At 34.8% G+C, this 19,157-nt stretch overlaps 1 protein-coding gene across 5 annotated transcripts in view; it reads right to left on the bottom strand.

Annotated features, from left to right (window-relative positions):
* Nucleotides 1–19,157, bottom strand: part of LOC129787003 (syntaxin-1A) — a 31,056-nt gene that overhangs the window by 7,618 nt on the left and 4,281 nt on the right. Inside the window, exons 2-8 of one of the 5 annotated variants that reach the window (XR_008750179.1) lie at nt 13,304–13,493; nt 11,891–11,964; nt 11,621–11,804; nt 11,412–11,485; nt 11,103–11,240; nt 9,231–9,341; nt 5,564–7,528 (exon numbers count right to left, since the gene is read on the bottom strand). Coding sequence is in view for 3 of the 5 variants with exons in the window: in XM_055822278.1 (XP_055678253.1) it covers nt 9,879–10,148; nt 11,103–11,240; nt 11,412–11,485; nt 11,621–11,804; nt 11,891–11,964; nt 13,304–13,493 (930 nt within the window). In the remaining 2 variants the exon portion in view is untranslated. Of the gene's footprint in view, nt 1–5,563; nt 7,529–9,230; nt 9,404–9,494; nt 10,149–11,102; nt 11,241–11,411; nt 11,486–11,620; nt 11,805–11,890; nt 11,965–13,303; nt 13,494–19,157 lie in introns of those variants that run through there. The other 4 variants (XR_008750178.1, XM_055822280.1, XM_055822279.1 and 1 more) reach the window with 4 other exon arrangements.

Below are 19,157 nucleotides of genomic sequence, written 5' to 3'. Positions count from 1 at the left end.
GGGGTTGGGCCACCTACCAAGCGCGTCCCCGGGTGGTGGATAGGGGAACGGCTGCGTTGGGTCAATTCCGTCCGCAGTCAGCGTTAGGTATAGCTATTAGTACGTGTTGGTGAAGTGTTCTTCACGTCCACGATAAATCTATGGTCAAACCTATGCCGCGAACCAGCCCAAAAACCCAAGCTAAGGTCCGCGTGCGCCGAGAGCTGAATGGCTAAAGGGATATTTAGTTCTAAGCACTGCCTGCCCGGATACCAGGCGCCCTCCGGTGATAATAGCCTTGTCCTGCTACCCTAGCTCTGGCGGGATCGACCCTTCAACCCTCTAGGATACTCGTGGGAACAAAACTGGATCCATTGAGAAATAACCCAGAGTCGGAGGAATCTGACTCTACCCTCTTGGACACGGCGGATGATGACAACCTCTCCGTCAACATGTCCGAGCTTGAACGTGAAGATTTTTCTTCGCCGATTGATGCAGCCATGGAGGTGGAACATACCTCTCCAGGCGGCAATGAACCAACAGCTGCGGTGGAAGCTATGGTCTCGACGGGTCATGCTATCGGGCCGGACGCTAACACTGCAGCAGAAGATGGACTCGCATCTAAGCTGACGGGTCTAAATATTCAGAAAAGTCGGGTAAGATTGAGCAACTCAAAAAAGAGATACCTGAACCGGCTACTTGCCGAAGGAATTTCTTACGAAGATGCTCTTGTCCGAATTGAGGCGGAATGGACGGAGAGGGCCAAGGCCCGTAATAATCCACCCAATCCAGCTGAGCAAAAGAGGAAGCGGAGTGACAACACCACACCCCCTACCTCTGGAAGGTCAAAGAAAGCTAAAGGCTCATTGTCCTTCAGAGACATTCTTCAGGGAGGCACTAGGATGGCTGTGATTCATAGGAACCATCCAACATGTATGCTGACTGATGAGCAAGTGGAGGGGCTCAAGCTTGCCTTGGTAAAGGAGATTGATGACACGATCTCTCAGGGTGGAGTTAGAGTCAAGTTCCAGGGCGCTTACCCTCGAGTGGGGTGGCTTGCGGTGGACTGTACTGATGAGCCAACTAAGTTGTGGCTTACCGATGTGGTCTCCAGCGGTCGCCTGCTTGAGGGTGTCGATTTGGTCGTGACTGAGGGAGATAAACTTCCAAAATCTATGACCTGCACTATGTGGATCCCGGCGATGGAAAAAGCGGAGCCGACATCCATACTATCCCGGGTTGGTCATCAAAATGAATTGCGGACTGACAGATGGCGTGTCATCACAGTAAAATCCGAGGCCAAAGGACGCCTAATGATCTTTACTGTTGACGAGGAATCTTTCTCAAGGCTGAAGGGAATGGGCATGACCGTCCATCATGCCTTGAGCAAATTCAGGATTGAGGCTAGGAAAGGAAGAGGAAAGAAAAACTCCAAACCCAAATCCGCGGCCGAAGAAAATACGACCACTGTACAGGGTGCCTCGAAGACGAACACCGCAGGCACTAGTAAGGAGGTCGTCCCAACCGGAGGCAACTCCAAAGTCCCCGAGACACCTGCGACGAAGGCCACTCATTCGGAAACACCGAAGCGAGGAGGGTCGGAGAAGCGCAATGTGGACTCCTCTTCGGTTGTCAGGTCGAGGAAAGCGGTGCAAGAAAGAGCACATCGCAACTCAGGGCCGGAACACTCCCGTGGAGGGGGCACTGAAGGGGGGCGGAGGAAGTCCGCAAGGACTCACAACAAACACCGCCAAAGGAAATCTCAATAAAAAGGAAGGTGCTGCAAATCAACTTGCAGCACGCCAAAGCAGCATCTGCTGTGCTAGTTAACTGTTTTGCAAGAAATCAGTTGGATTACGCCCTTGTTCAAGAGCCTTGGGTTGCTCTAGGTGGCATTCGAGGACTTAAGAGCAAGGCTGCGGATATACTTTACGATACGAGCTGTGAGATTCCCAGAGCTTGTATTGTATATAGAAGACACACCGACATTTGTCCAATCCCAGAACATTGTTCTCGGGATTTGGTGGCGGCGTTGATCAGCCAGGAGGAATCAGATGGGAGGAAACAGGTAGTTCTGTGTTCTGCCTACCTACCTGGGGATGAAGACTGTCCATCGACGCAACTAGTGGGATTGATTGACTACTGTAGGCGAAGAGGACACGAATTAGTGGTTGGATGCGATGCTAATGCCCATCACACCATCTGGGGGAGCACCGATGTCAATAGCAGAGGTGAGTCTCTTTTAGAATTTATTACACAGTATGGGCTTGAAATAGCCAATGTTGGTGACAAACCGACGTTTATTACTAGAGTGCGTTGTGAGGTCTTGGACATTACCTTGACCTCAAACCGCTTGTTTGGTAGAATCACAGACTGGCATGTCTCTAATGAGCCATCAATGTCTGATCACAGACACATTCGATTTGATATCAATCTGTCTGTTAGTCACATTTATGAAGAGCGGAGAAATCCGCGCAGAACAGACTGGATAGCCTATAGAGAGCGCCTCTCTACTGGAATCCAGAACATCAGGGATTATTTCCGAAACCCTGATGATATTGAATGCGCAGTAATGGATCTGAATAGGGTCATCACTGAAGCATACACTAATAGTAATGTTTTACTTCCATCCCGGACTGGTAACACGGTTCCCTGGTGGAACAATAAACTTACTAAACTACGTAAGGCTGCTCGAAGGCTTTTCAACCGGGCCAAATGTAACAATGAATGGGAGGTTTATAGAAACGCCCTGACTGCGTACAACAAAGCCCTGAGAAAGGCTAAGAGGAATTCATGGCGTGCTTTCTGTAGCGATATAGAGAACACGACCACCTGTGCCAGATTGCATAAATGTTTGGCGAAAGGGAATTCCGCCAAATTCGGTCTTCTTGAAAGACCGGACGGTAGCTATACTGAGAGTCTTGAGGAAAGTGTTGAGCTAATGCTCAGAACACACTTCCCGGGCTCCTCGGTGGCGCCAGAATCAGATGAAAATTCTGAAACTTATACTAGGCCGCGGAGGGAAGATTTTAAAACCTCTAGAGCTATGGTAAAATTTAGCACTGTAAAATGGGCCTTGGGTTCTTTTAAACCCTTTAAAGCCCCTGGGATTGATGGAATTTTCCCAGCTTTGCTCAAGTATGGGGCAGATATTCTAGCCCCATTTCTTCTGAGGGTAATACGGACCAGCCTTGCATGGGGGTATATTCCCAAGCCATGGAGAATGGTTAAAGTTACCTTTATTCCAAAGGCAGGTAAAAGACCAAGGAGTAATCCAAAGTCGTATCGGCCTATTAGTCTCACGTCTTTTATTCTTAAAATGATGGAGAAAATCATTGATAGGCACATTAGGGATCACGTACTGGCCTTAAAACCAGTGCATCCCAATCAACATGCCTATCAATCCGGTAAATCAACTGAATCAGCCCTTTCGGAACTAGTCAGCCGAATAAATAGGGGATTGAATCAGGGTGATGTGTCGATCGCCGCATTCATTGACATTGAAGGGGCGTTTGATAACATATCATACGACTCAATTAGACGCAGTCTGTATAACAGGGGCGTTAACTTTATTACATGTCGATGGATATCGAACATGTTGAAAAGTAGAAGAATCGTAACCTCATCAGCCTCAAACGCAGTAGTAAACATTACCAGTAGGGGTTGCCCACAGGGTGGAGTGTTATCACCCCTACTCTGGACGCTGGTAGTGGATGACCTGCTAGAGATGCTGAATAATCAAGGTGCCTTTGCGCAAGGCTACGCTGATGATGTGGTTATCCTGGTGAGGGGTAAGTTTGAAAACACCCTCATGGAACTAGTCTGCAGGTCACTGAACTCGGCTCGGGTTTGGTGCAGGGACAAAGGACTAAGGATAAACCCCAAGAAAACAATTATAGTCCCATTCACCAACAAAAGGAAATTGCAATTTGAATGCACTCCTACATTGGATGGTGAAACTGTTAAGGTCTCGGATGAGTGTAAATATCTGGGGGTCACCCTGGATAGGAAACTTAAATGGAGATCTCACTTAGAAAATGTTATAGCAAAGGCCCGAAATGCCCTATGGACTTGTAAAAGATACATTGGACAAACTTGGGGCCTTAATCCAAGTATGATGCGTTGGATATACGGGGCGATTGTAAGACCCATTATATCATACGCTGCTTGTGTTTGGTGGCCCGTGGCCAAATATGACTGGGCGAAAAGCAGCCTTAATAAGCTGCAACGACTTGCCTGTCTATTGATCACCGGTGCCATGGGAACTGTCCCAACATTGGCAATGGAGAGACTCTTAAATCTTATGCCATTGCATTTACATATAGAAGAGCTTGCAAAAGCCTCTGTATTAAGAATTACATCGAATAACAAAGAATTCGATAGAACTGTCATAGATTCTCTGGTCGCTGAATCTGGGAATCAAATCTTCTCTATGGTGACGGATAAAACGACACCAGTTTATCATCTTGATAAACATTTCTCTATTCAAATCTCTGATGGGACTGAATGGAGATCACTAGAGAAGCAGGCTTTGGTATGGTATACAGATGGATCCAAAATTGGTGATTCATCTGGTGCTGGGGTATTTGGCATAAAGCCTGAGTACAAGCTATCCATACCTATGGGAAAATATGCTACAGTGTTCCAAGCAGAAATCACTGCTATCTGGGCATGTTTATCCGAAAATTTACGCAGGGAATATAAAAACCAGCGTATATACATTCTTTCAGACAGTCAGGCTGCAATACAAGCTTTGAACTCTGATAAGATTACGTCTAGGCTAGTACTTGGATGTCTGGAGGCCCTCGAATGTCTTGGCTCTCATAACAGGGTCACACTTGTGTGGGTTCCGGGACACAGAGGCATACCGGGCAACGAGGCGGCCGATGAACTTGCCAGAGAGGGCTCAAATACCCCATTTGTGGGGCCCGAACCTTTCTGTGGCATTGCAGAAGCTACCCTTAAGAGAGAGCTTCATTCATGTATCGTGAAAAAGGCAATAACTCTCTGGACGCAAAGTCCTGGATTGAGACAAGCCAAAGAATTCATGGTCAGTGCTTCCGAGGCCAGATCTTTAGAACTTTTACGATTAAGTAGAAGGAAACTGAAGATCTATGCTGAATTAATGACGGGACACTGTCAATTAAGATATCACCTACACAATATTAATGTATATGGGGATTCTCTTTGCAGGTTCTGCGAGATGGATGACGAAACCTCCGCTCACATCATCTGCTACTGCGAAGCCTTAGCAAATAGGCGTCGTAATTATCTAGGAGCATATGTGTTAAATCCATATGACGCCTGGACCTTAAAGCCGGAAAACATCTTTAAATTTATCAAAGGTTTGAAGATTTTCGGCCTTTAGATGACCGTTGAAAACCTCGAAGGGTAATGCTATCGGGTTCTCAATGGTTAGTTAACGGACGGGTGCGGCTGAGGGTTATGCTTCGGTTGCCCCGTCTTTCGGATAGTGATGATAACGAGGGTACCACAATAGGCCTCTTTTGGTCGCAGTGGTCAGATGACGATATACGTTGTCGCCTCAAAAAATCTGAATCTGAATCTGAAGCTCAGAAAAAACACAAATTGAATTTGAAATTATTCTGATGCACTTTAAACCAATTCCATTCACCCTTTTATATTATTTTCACCCCCTTTGACGTCATGAAAAAAAATTCCCTTAATATAATATTAACCTGAAACATGAGCACACAAAAAAACTTTTGTAGCATTTATAATTAAAATAAAAAAAAAACCTTTTTGCCCCACTAGTGTTTTAATTTGCATACTTTTGAGCATTACATAATTAAATCATAACCGCAAAATTAAATAAATGTGTGAAATAATGAAGGATTATACTTTGAAGTTCCACTATCATTTTATTTTTCCTCGCACACATAGTTTTCAGATTGTGCGCTTATTTGTTGTTGTTTGGGGATAAAATTATGGTAAACGTGGCATTTTATTGACTAACTAACAATTATTGCTGAAACACATTTTGCTCATAAATGTTGGTTGTTCTTGGTCAATATAGAAATTTGAGATAGTTCTGCGTTGAAAATCTGATTAATTTTTAAAGCTACATTTCGTGGGAAGCTTATGGACTGTGAACATTATGGAATATGCTCGGTTAGCAATTTAGTAGGTACATACTAAATTTTAAACTACGTACTAAACATTGTATCATAGTAGATTAAATTTGAACTGAAGATTTAGAGAGATTGGTAGAACCCTTTGATTGTTATAAAGGTATTCTGAGAGACCTACAAATATTTTATTTTGAAAGAAATGAATTTTTACGACATTGATTTGCCTCAAGATTTTCCATGAAAAGATATTTGATTTCAAAGAAAATTTTCTTCCTATCAAGCAGAAATGTTCCTGCAGAACTTAATTCATCAAAAAACAAATTAAAGTCGCGTGCAAAAGCTCAAAATTAGGTCATCCCCTAACGGGTTAGAAAGTATCAAAAATCACGAATCAAGTCAGAGAAAATAAAATCGTAGTTAATTTGCTATTTAATTTTTAGAGAAATAGAACCTCATTTGTCGAAAATTAATCAATTAAAGATTTATTGCGATTAGATTTTGCACAGAGCTATAGAAATTAATTCAGCTTTAGAACTGCATCAAAATTGCACTGAATTGAGTACAACAGTGCAGTGAAACATATATCTATTGAAATATCTCTTAATCACTTGCAAAATTTCATTTATCTGAGATCTACAAACGTCTCATTTGGGATTTGTAGACACTTTATGAAATGTTTAACAAGATAAATTCCCCTTTAGAGCTTTCGAGCTTTCTTTACAATAAGATGCATAATGTTCTAATAATAGACCGGAAAAAGAAGTGGCTATAAATACGTATTCTAAAATCGATAACTGAAAAGATTCTTCAGAGATTTCCCTAAATTGAAAATTTCAACAACAAAAATCCAGTGAGAGTTATGGAACCTTTAGAATTCATTTTTTGCAGAATAAAAAAAAAGTAAAAAGGAAGCAAAATAACTCAAATAAACACGTTTCAGGTTAATTCAAAACCCAACTGTCGTTAGAAGTTTTCACCTGTAAAATTCTTTTCGCATTTTGAAGAACATTCCATGCACGTGTAAAAGTTATTTCTGCATAAGAGCTGAGAATCAATTTAATAATAAAAATGGTAGCACTAATTAACTAATGCTAAAACTTCAAAAGAAATTCATTTTGTTTTAATTTTCAAAAAATAATATTTATTCAAAAAATAAACGGGCAAATGGCAGTGAATGCATCAAAAAGGGAAATAAACAAATTTTCATGTCAATCCTCCAAGAAATTTCAAAGTTTTTTTTTGTCACATTTAATCCATTTATATTTTTTCGAATATTTTTTTGTATTTTTTTCATCTATTATCCAATAAGTCATACAAACTTATATGTTTTTTTTTTGTAATTATTTTATAAATTAATACCGCGTGTGAAGATTTTTCTTTTAGGATAGCTGTATTGCTAAAATAATTGCTATAATCACTAACGTAATTAGCAGGCAAATCATTATGTAAATTTTTTTCTGAAATAAAGAGAAAAAAATAAAATAAAATATATAAAAATCATATAATCTGCATAAGGTGTCAACAGCCAAGTAACAATAATAAAATATTTTTTAGTAAATTATTATTTTTTAAACTTAAAAATTAAAAATTACTGTGCATTCCAAAGTTAACAGACAAAATCCATGTTAGGAAGGAAAAACTGTTGAGAAATAAACAGCTAAGACAATAGCAAGAACCACTAGTGTTACTGCAATGCAAATTATTATCAAAATTTTTTTCTGTAATAAAAAAAACGAAAATAGTAGTAAGTGTTAATTAAATAAATTGTAAAAAAAAAGTATTTTGCCATTCCCATGCACTCCACAGAAGCTATAAAATTTTCTCCCAAATTGCTCTATTTTTTTTTTTAATTTCAAACTCTATAAAAGAGAGAGAGATATTAACAGAGGCTCTTTTGAGTTATAAAAACAACAACTATACCAACAATTTAGTTAAAAGTGCTCCCTGTTTCACGAGTGAAACATAAATTTATGTTGAGTGTGTCATTTTTTTAGTTTTAAGTGTGTAGTATATTCATTTATTTGCGTAGATAGTGCCAGTTTTACAATACATAGTTTCTTCTATGCTCACAATAACTGTCTATAAAGTTCCACTAAATTGACTTTAATATCCAATAAACAAAATTAAAATGAAATTTACATTTCTATTAAATTAGATAAATTTTGTAAAGCTTAGTTCCTCGAATAAATTGTTTCGTTTTTTTTTTAATTCCCTATATAAGAACGAGAAGAATTTGGCAATTTTCTAACTGATAGACTTCAGAATTAAAAAGTTTTTAATAAATATTTTAGCTTCCTGTTAATAAAAAGATTTACGATAAAGTTAGCTTTCGAATTAATTAGAAATAGGAATGTTCTAACAATTAAGATGACATTTTATCTAATACAAAATTATTGATTCTTATTTCAGATGCTTAAACTGCATTTAGAACATATTGAAAATTTTAAGACAAGCTATCCAATAAAACTTTAAGACAGGTGATTTAAAAAAATCATTAATCTTTTAACTAGGTACTTTCAAGAATATAAATTTAAGAAAAATTATTAATTATTTAATAAATCATAAAAGAATATATTCTTATAATAAGTCGTTAAATATCTTATAAGTCTTTTTAAAAATTAATTTTCTTTTATACCTTCTTAATTATTCCGTAATCATTATTTAGGGTCTTGATGAATCTGAAAACAATCTATTTTACTAGATCTTAAAGTCTTTATTCCAGAATATTGGCCAATATCCAACCAACGCTAAACATTTTAAAATTTTTATTAAAACTATTGTAATAATTTTGTCAACTTTTTCTTTTATCTGTGAATTGAACTTCAATTGAAATTAACAATAGCTTTGCTTAAAAATGCATAGCCTTATCAAAAATTCTGATTTACCTTTTTCGCCATAGATTTTAGGCTAAGTTTGTGTACAAAAATGCCAAAGTTTTCGTGGAAATTCAACATGAACTTGCAAAGTTTTTTTTTACCTTTCTCATGTATAATCGATATAAAAGTTTTAAATTTAATAATAACGAAGGAATTTGCAGACAGTTATTGTGATAAAAAAAATTAGCTTTAAAGAGGACCTTCCCGAAGTATACAGAAAAAATGCATGTTATTACCAGAGATTGTTATTTAGATGATAAATAATTGAGTGAATGTAATATACCTTTCTGGCTTTTGACTGATATTCCCTGGCTTTTGTAAGCTCCCCTCGAGCTTCCTCCACGTGCGCTCCACTTTGTGAAACATGATGCTCAATATTATCCACAAGATCACCCTGGTTTTCATTTATAATTCACAATCCACATGCCGCAAGATATGAACGCGCCGGTAATATACCTTGGATGGGGGATTTTCGTTTATACGAAAGTTATGTGTGTGTGGGATTTGTTTTAGCAGAGAATTTATTATAATTTTTGCACCGCATAGATTTTATTTAGTTGTGAGTGTATTTGTTTTTTTTTTTTTGTGAAAAGAAGAATAAAATAAAATTCATGTCACAAGAAAAAGTGAAAGTTATCGACAATTTGTGAGAGAGCATTTTCCCGCGGAAAAGTGTGAGAAGAAAATTGTTTAAGTTGTTGTTTTTATTTTATTATTTTTAGATTTTTTTTAAACCCATATTGAAGCGCAATAACAAGCCACCAAGCCCAGAAGATTATAATTTTTTTTGTTAAAAAAGAGAAGCGCATAACACGTTAAGATTTTTTTGTAAGAAATTTGTTAATCATGCAGACGAAATGTAGGACATTCATTTAAAAATATTTTATGATAGTTAATGATTGAAGGAAGTTAGAAAGAAATTATACATTAATTAAGAAAAAAAACATAAAGGTGTTAGGAGAAACATAAAAATTTTCGTGGAGGGAAAAAGGATAGTTTTTTTGTACAAATGAGGTTGGTTGGACGGGGAAAGGACAAAAAAAAAGAAAAAAAACAACACATTAGTATAATCAATTTTTATAAAACTCACCCGACGAGCTTTGCTTTGATATTTCAGTGCTTTTTTCGTATCTTGTGTTGCCGTCTGGACATAGTCCATGGCATGTTCCACGTGATATTCTATACGATCAATCATCTCACCCTGTATTGCAATGATTTTTTTGTTGCAAATGAATTGCAAATTGAATATTTTGAATTGGTTAGTTACATATAAAAATTCAATAAATAAATTCGCTGAGTTGGCTCCATTTGTGCAAAAAAAATCTCATCAATGTAAATCCTCCAGCTCAACCATTTTTTTTTCAAATCTGGACCACGTAGCATAAAAAAAGTTCTCAATAAAAATAAAACTGAAACACAGAGGTTTTTTTCCCTTATTCTCTTTCTTTAAAGTCTACAAATCATACCGTAATTGCACATAGAATTAGATATGTGAAACAATTCACGTGTGACAAGAATAAGAAATTCAATATTTTTTATCATTTTTCCACTTCAAATAAGTCTAAAAAACTTATCAAAAAATTTAATAATTGAATATTCAATCTCTTTGATATTTTTTCTCTTCAAATTCCAGAGAGTTTTAAATTTTCCGATACATTATGAAAACCCCCATTCATGCATCACTGATCAAACATTATGCAAGTTTTTTTTTTTTTTTTTTAATTTAAGTTATGACTAAATTTTTAATTATCAAAAAAAATCAATTTATGCAAATTCTTTTGCTATTTTTTTCTTTCCACTGCAATTTATGGAGTTTAAATTAGAATTAAAAAAAAAACTTTGAAATAAAATTTCCATAAATAATTATGAACACCCACAAAATCATTTTCATATAGCGTCCAAATTCCCGTGTTTTACAAACTTTATATTGAATTCCACGATAGGGGGTTCAATTGAGTGTGTTCCACCAATTTTATCAGTCATTATCAAATTGCTGAAACTTTATCTATCTCTCATGGTGAAAAGTTAAATAGCCCACACTGGGTTTCTCCTGTTCTATTTTTTTGCACACATGGAGCTTCAGCTAAATTCTATTGTGATGAATGATGGAGAAAAAGTCGAGCTTTTGATGAAAAATTTGAGAAAACATACGCACCTGACTCTCGACTAGCATAGCCATATCCATAAACATATCGTGAAGTTCTCTGATTGAATTCTCTAATTTAATAATATCTGCATGTCGAGCTTCAATATCTGCCAGAGTCTGTTTGGCTTGTTGCGTTTCCATAATAATCTGTAATGTGGAAAAATGCCAGAGATGAGAAAAAATTTTCCCTTTTCTCCACACTTCCATTACATTTTTCCTTTTTTTTTTAATAAATGTTCAATGCATTTCGCATTTTAAATGAAATGAAAATAATTTTCAAAAAAAAACTTGACGTAAATTCAATTAGAATCCACTTACTCCTTGAGTGAATACCGCTGGATTCCCTTGCTCCAACATCTCCTCCAGCTCCTCATTGGTTGTAGTTCTACCCGCTGCAGAGGAGAAAATTGAATTTATTGTACATTAAGAATATTTTCTCTTCGCATAATTTCATGGAAAACGGATATAGCACCAAACAATGGTGACAAAAGTCAAATGCAATAATATAATTACAATAGAATACTTACTAATTTCTAACTGTCTCTGTATCCTCCCTTTGCATCGTTCTCTGTAGTCTGTCTGAGTCCGATTGTATTCCGTCATCACCTCAACGAATTTCCTCGAGAGAGTTGAATGCTGTGTTTTGCGTATTCGTAGGTCAGCACTGGACTTGTTTGCCTGTTCCTCTTGTTCGATGTTCTGTTCAATGCCCTAAAAACACCCAAAAAAAGATTTTCCAATCATCAATATGCAAATATTCTACTTTTTTTTTAAATAAATTTTCATTTGAAATTTACCTTTAGCTTAGTACGGACTCTATTGGCAGTTTTCTTTATGTCGGCCATAAGATCCTCCAACTCTTGCTTTGTCTCTGCAAAGGCAATAAAAGAAACAATTAAAATTTTTTTTGAATGATATTTTAAGGAGTTTATGCAATTTTAGGCGCTAATAGGACTTTCATAATATAATTCAACAATTCAAACCAATCAATTGAAATCTTGTAGAGAGTCTAAGAAAAATCTATCAGCATATCAACGAAAAACATCGGGAATATTTAAAAATATTAGCCAAATGATGTACAAGCCACGCCCCTTATTGTATCTTTATTTAACCACTAAATGCATAAAAAAAATTAAGTCAGTGATTTAGTTTAAAAAAAAAAACAGTAAAAAGTATCATCGATAGAAGCACTAACTGAAGAAGCATATGATTCATGCATTTAAAATATAAATGAAGTAGGTACAATAGGGGGTGTGGCTTCTATATTTTTGGGCAAGTATTTCTTAGTTTTTTTACAAGCTCTTATTGTATCTAATTTGTTCATTTTCTCAATAAAAATAAAACATTAATTTGTATCTGTTGTCTAATCGAAATTTAGAATAGAAAAAATAAAATATCGTTTAATGAATCACAGATGCATATGGTCCGTGCGTTTAAAAATAATATGTATAAGATCCAATAGGAATAGGAAGCGTTCTGTACTTTTTTAAGACAAATATTAATTTTTTTGTGAGTTTTTTGTGACAAATTGATTTTTTTTTGACAATGCAGAATGTTTCTTAATAAAAAATTATTGCACAAAAAATTACCAAAATATCTTTAGTTAATGTCCTTCCTAAAACACAATTCCCCTCTCCGTACCTACATTATTTATGCAATTTATGCAATGGACAATTCTGTATTAAATGTCAATGCATAAATCAATGTTTATTGGATGAGCAAATTTTGAATTATTTGCACATATAATGGGAAGTTTTGGATGAAAATTGAATTGATTTATTTAACCTCACTTATGATTAATTTAGTCATATGACTTTCATATGCAAAAAATAATTGAAAAATATTATTTACTTTGTTTAAACAGATTTAGCAAGATAAATTGTATTGAAAATTTAATTTAAAATTAAATGATTTTTAATTCTATTTTCTCAGTGATTTTTTTGTGTACACAGTAGTGTAGGTATAAAGTTTTCCTGTCAGAGAAAGTATATGTAACACAATAGATAAGAACATCCGCTAATTTGTTAAATGTTTTCTACGTGCTCGAAAATGAGCTTCTAAATTTAATTTCAGGGAAAAGCTTCGAATCATTTGGTACAGATTTCCATGGTTTCTCTTTCTCCCGAGATATAATCAAAGAGTTTGGTACAACAACAAAAAACTACAAAGTAATAGAACTATATTGAGTGAATCTATAGTTAATAACTTACTCTCATCAGATTGAGGCGCTGATAGAATTGCACTGTGTCTCTTCTTGACTTCCTCCACATTTGTCTGGATTTTATCTATCATCTCCCGTATCTCTTCGACTTCATTGAAGAAGTCATCCATAAACCCATCCCGTCCCTCCACATTAACAGCAACTTCGTCCGGCCCCACGTCATCGTCGTCGCTCTGGGCCTGTAAATGGAAGAGATTGGAATATGTTGCATTCACTTTATCAATATAATATTGATTAGTTATATAGCCTGTCAAATTTTGCCCTCCCCACAATTGAATTAGACCCCTACCCCCATATACAAAAGGGGTCCCCCTGCTCCAATAACTAATTCATATGGCTGTGATTCAAATTTGTGTCATTCACCAATTTACCAGTAACTAAACAACACTTTAGCTCATCGTAGACACTGTCAGAACAAAACTGTGAATAACCATGAGGCATCACACGAGAAATTATCACATTGTAATCTCTCCTATGTGACTCGGTCGATTTTTCACGGCATGCCAACCATTATAAAACTCAATAGTGCGGGAGGCGCCCAGAAAAATAAATTATTTTCTGTCTAAATTTAACCTCCAGCCACACTCGATAATTAAATAATTCTCTATTGCATTAAAATATACATACACCGTAAAAATGGCCCTAATTTGCATTTTATCGACTTTCAGTGGGAAATTTACATTTCCATCTTTGCCCATTTTCAAAACCAACTTGTGGGACATCATCGTGGAGGAAGTTTCTTCGCTATTCCTTCAAGGAAAAGCAAAAGAGTTTCTTTCTCCCACCCCCCGCAACATATATACCTTGAAACACACTGCAATAAAATTACCCCATTTGCAGTTGGGGAAAATTAAATAAAGCAATTTTAGAATTAATCTGCAAGAAAAGCTGCTGGAGTGCAGATGACGAAATCAAAATTAAACCATTAGCAAAAAAGGAAACTTCCATTTCTGTTTATTATTTCTATCCTCCATTGAGTATTTAAATCATAAAAAAATACATTTCATGAAAACTTTAAAAGTCATTGCTGTGGCAAAAGAGAGAATGTCATTTCACAGGAAGCATAAAGCTTTTAGCTGTATGATTCTTTCCTTTATAGCATTTTCATCATTTAAAAAGGATTTAGTAAAATGGATTTATCATTCTCTCGTCGTCTATTAAAATTTATTATGAACATTAATCAAATGTCAGCTTTTTTTCTTTTTCAAAGTAGAAGATTTTAATTAAAGATATTTTATTTTATTTTAGTCCTTTTCCCGCAAAATTGTGTACAAAATTTAATTCTTGTTTTACAAAATAGAGGTCTTATTGTCTACAAGAGTAGAGAATTCTATTGACCTTTGACTTTAAGTCAACAGCTTAATATTGATGCTCATTAATTTCATTCATGACTTTTTCCTTCACCACTCTTCTCTCTCAACGACAATACTTCTAATATTAGAAAAGCATATTAATCAGCAAAATATTCTTAGTAATTTAACAAACTATTAATAACCAATTTTATACGAATAAAAAGTTAATCATTCCTCCAGTAAAAATAATTATTAAGGATCTTGTTATGAGGGGCAATAAAATCAATTTTACGTCAAGTATCGACATCCAATTATGTATATATAAAAGTTTGCACACAATATAGAACTACAAAATAATGGTGAGAGATATTTATTGGTTTTTGGTACCATATTTATGAACCACTCCATAAATTCCCATCATATTAATACAATTAAGTGATTTTGTAATTAAACGTGACAATATTTTCGCTCTTAAATAATTAAAAAATTGGCATCAATTAACATTTTTTTTTTCAAAACAGGAGATGTAAATTAAATTGTTTCAGCAAAACAATGAGGATAATTAGTTAATTAAACAAACACTATATGCCCCATACGAATCGATGGAAGTTTTCAAAACCACAGAAAATCACTTCAAATAGGTACAGCGTTTGATTTATAAAAAAAAGCTAAATCGAGTGAAAAACAAAATTTCTAAACGTAAAAAAAACATATAATCAAGACAGAATTACACACTATGTATAGACCTGATGAAGAGGGAATAAAACATTCGAAACATCATAGAAAATGTATGGAGTACAAGGACGTTGACAGAATTTTGTCAAATAGGGTATTTTTTAAACAATGTTTAAGGATTGGAATTTAAATGAAAATTCAATTTTTTAAACCATATTAAAGACCGTTTTATTCGAAGAGACAATATTAGAAAATTTATTTGTTTAATTCTAACGTTTGAAATGTATTTTAGGCGTTCACCTGTATTTGATGTTCTTTTTGGCTTTTGACATTTCTTATCTTATGTTTGACATTTATTCTGACATTTGACATTCCTTTCATGACGTTTGTCTTTTTTTTTCTTGGACACTTGACGTTTATTCTAAAGTTCAAAATGTTTTCTAACGTTTGAAAATCTCTTTTTGATTTTTTTCATATCCTGCAAGCCTTTGGTTGATAAACAAAAGCAGGACGTTCATTGGAACTTTGTTAATCCAAATTACACATTTGTCATGTTTTCTCCTAAGACCTTTCAGCAAAATTCACCAAATTACGTGGTATATTGTAGGGCTTGTTTTGAAAAATCGATTTGTATATATTTTCAGCCGTTTAGTATGCAAGGGTGTTGAACCACCCTCCAACATAATTGGATACAAAACTAAACTTTCAATTTAGCTTTACCAGTAATTACTGTGCTGCTATGTGTGGAGACACTTAAAGCCGTAATTTAAGTGAAAATATTCGCTCTCGCAGATAGAAAATACATGAATTTGTATCTTTTAGTTAAAGGATACAGCGAGCATTAGACGAGGATACATACATTTAAAGAACATGAGCCAACAGCTTCTCTTACAGATTTATGCATATGTTTCTAATTTTAATCGCTTCGCTATTCAAAAGCTCGTTATGTAAATATACATCACAAGCTATTTGACAACACGAAATGTGACGATTTAATGTGGTTTTCAATTTATGTACATACATATATGTATTAGCCTATTTACAAACGCAATTTCCATATCCACCACTATTATTTAACACCTGACAAGGATACGATACGCATTTTAATCGAAAAATAGTGGTTGTATGCTATTTTCGGGATGTGGGGCAGCTTTTTTTTTCAATTCTTTTGGAAAGTTTTTGTTTTATTTATGAAAAATTCAGGAAGCTCATTTAAAATTCATAGCATTATTGACACACCGCCATATACACAAAATGTGGAATTATAAAACAATGTGGCGCCTTTGGGGAAATGCCCGTGAGATAGGTTTTTTTTTTTTTTTTGAGGGGGAAAATACCCAAATAATAGTTTCATAATGGTTGGAAATTTTGGTTGAAAACTGGTGAGATAAGAATGTTCTTTTATTGATTGTTAAGGTTTTTTTTGTTAAACAAGAAAACCGAGATGTAAATTTTTTTTTCAGAATATTTCAAAAAATAGGTCACAAGAGTGAATTGAATTCACTTTCATTGCATTTTGGAATGTGACTAAAATCTCTCAACTAATTATTATTTCTAAATTCCTTCCTTTAAAATATTTAAAATATTTTTTTTCATTGCACTTCCCAATTCATTAGCCACCGATTATTATCCTTCAAAAATCCTTCAACGTCCCAACAGTCGTTAAATCCCGAAAACGACAAATTTATGCTCTATCAAGTGTTGAAACATGCATAATAAAATAAATTACAATTTCAAACAATTCCACAAAACATATTTTACGGAAAACTTTTTGATTTGATTCTCCATGAGATGAGCTTTGTATATAAAATGTATGTATATATATAATGCAAATTCATTTAATAAATCAACAGGCGCTAAATTTTAGAAGTTTAGTATACAAAGTAAAACGAACATTTGTGGTTTTGTTCAATTTAAATTGTTCAAAGTTTGAAAAATCAACCATGTTCCTGACTTTGAGGCTCTGAAAAAAGAGATTTGAGGTGTTTTTATTTTTGGATAAAAAAATCTAAGCATTTAATTTCTAGCAAGATTTATTAGACAAAGTAGTCTGATAAAGTGATGTGAAACAAAAAAGGAGTTTATATTCATTCCTTTTTATTATCAGAACATAATTCAGAGGGTTAAAAAATTATTCCCTGACAAAAAATTATAAAAAGTAAGTTCTAATCTGTCTATTTTTAAACGTTATAAAAAACATAAAACTTTAGAAAAATTATCAAGAAGGAAATAACGTCAGAAACGTTATCAAACGTTAAGAAAAGATATTTTATGTTTAAAAAAGAACTTCAGGTATTAAAAAGAAAAACGTCAAACGTTAGGAAAAAATATAATATGTTTGAAAAATAATGTCAAATGTTAGAAAAAACTTTTAAAAGAAACATCGAAATGGATGAAATGAAACGTTAGACGTTAGAATAATCTAAACAAATTGTTAAAACAGTTAATACGAATACAAGATACGCTAAAATAATTAAGTAATCTCTCAACTTAATAAATCTCTACATTTGAATTGTTATTCAAAAAAAAACAGCCTCTTTCAATAGATTTCTGGCTACGTCTGTCTGTAATCGATTACGCATTTAGAAGTCCAAGAAGAATACAATTGAGGCGTGGCTTCCGTTTTTTTTTTACCAATTTTTCCTCTAATTTTTCCAGTGGAAAATGAGAAGATTTATTATCTCTTTGAATGATGTCATAACTCCAATTAAAGTGAATAGACTTCATTTCTAGAAGATTAGATTCTCGCCTAGCCTTACTCATCTTATCTTACTCATCCCACTAATTGTCTTTTCCTAATAATGTTCTAATAAATTACATAATATTTGTTTCACAACAAGAAAATCCAAAATATCTGTGTAGAAAAAACCTCAAGCACATAAATAAAAAACTTTTCTATTGCTAAATCTAAATGATATTTCAAAGTTTAACTTCCAAGCGCATTCGAGCATTTTCAATCAATTTCAATGCCTCACAATGTTGTACAGAAAGCCACAACTATGTGTGACTCCTTTAGCAATAATCTGCATTGCATTTCAAAATGTCTTTCATTCGGACAATTGAGGGAAAATCAACACACACACACTGTGAGTCATCCATCCAAGCGTATTCTATGAGAGATTCTCAATGAAAAATTTTTTCCGCCTCTCCATTCCTTCTCATTTACAACATCATTTTCTCTACTACTTTTATTTGTCTTTTATGTCACTACTATATGTGGTAGGAGAAATATTTCAGTTGTGGGAATACAGGCAGTTTCCATGGCTCTTTATACCCCCAAGGGTCAGTGCACTTTTATCGTTCATTCATTGAAATTCGTGTTGTGGCAGTACACATTGAAAATTTCCACGAATTTCCTCCCTCACATTATACCGAAAAAGATTTTATTTATTCTTTTTCTTTTCATCCCTCGCACCATCCAGAGAGAGCTAATCCACCATCTTCACCATGTGTATGTATATGTGTTTGCCACCCACCCCCATCTCTCAGTCAGAAAGAACCGGAACAGGGATCACCAAATTCGGGGGTTAGCACGTCCAAGTGAGACGAAGAGAGGTATGCCCTCCAAATGTGTCATGACTATGCCCTGAATGATGCGCGCTCTCGAGTTTGCGTCGCTCATATCGGCCTTGAAGTGTGAAGAGTATGAGGTTTGCGATATAATTTATCACCAAATGTGAGTCACGGGGTTATTTGGTAGTATTATTCTTTTTATTTTTTTTCAGTTCTTGTGCCTCTTACACCCAACAAAAAGCAATTATCACAGGTGAATTGAAATGAATGCCTCGCAGGGGATTTATTGTGGAATCTCACAAATGAACTTTTCACTCAAAAATTCATCATCAAAACATTGACTCATTCCACCTGAACTGGAGA

Source organism: Lutzomyia longipalpis, chromosome 1, assembly GCF_024334085.1.
Source record: "Lutzomyia longipalpis isolate SR_M1_2022 chromosome 1, ASM2433408v1".
NCBI lineage: Eukaryota > Metazoa > Arthropoda > Insecta > Diptera > Psychodidae > Lutzomyia > Lutzomyia longipalpis.
The sequence above is the reverse complement of the archived record's forward strand: the minus strand, read 5'-3'. Positions and strand labels throughout refer to the sequence as shown.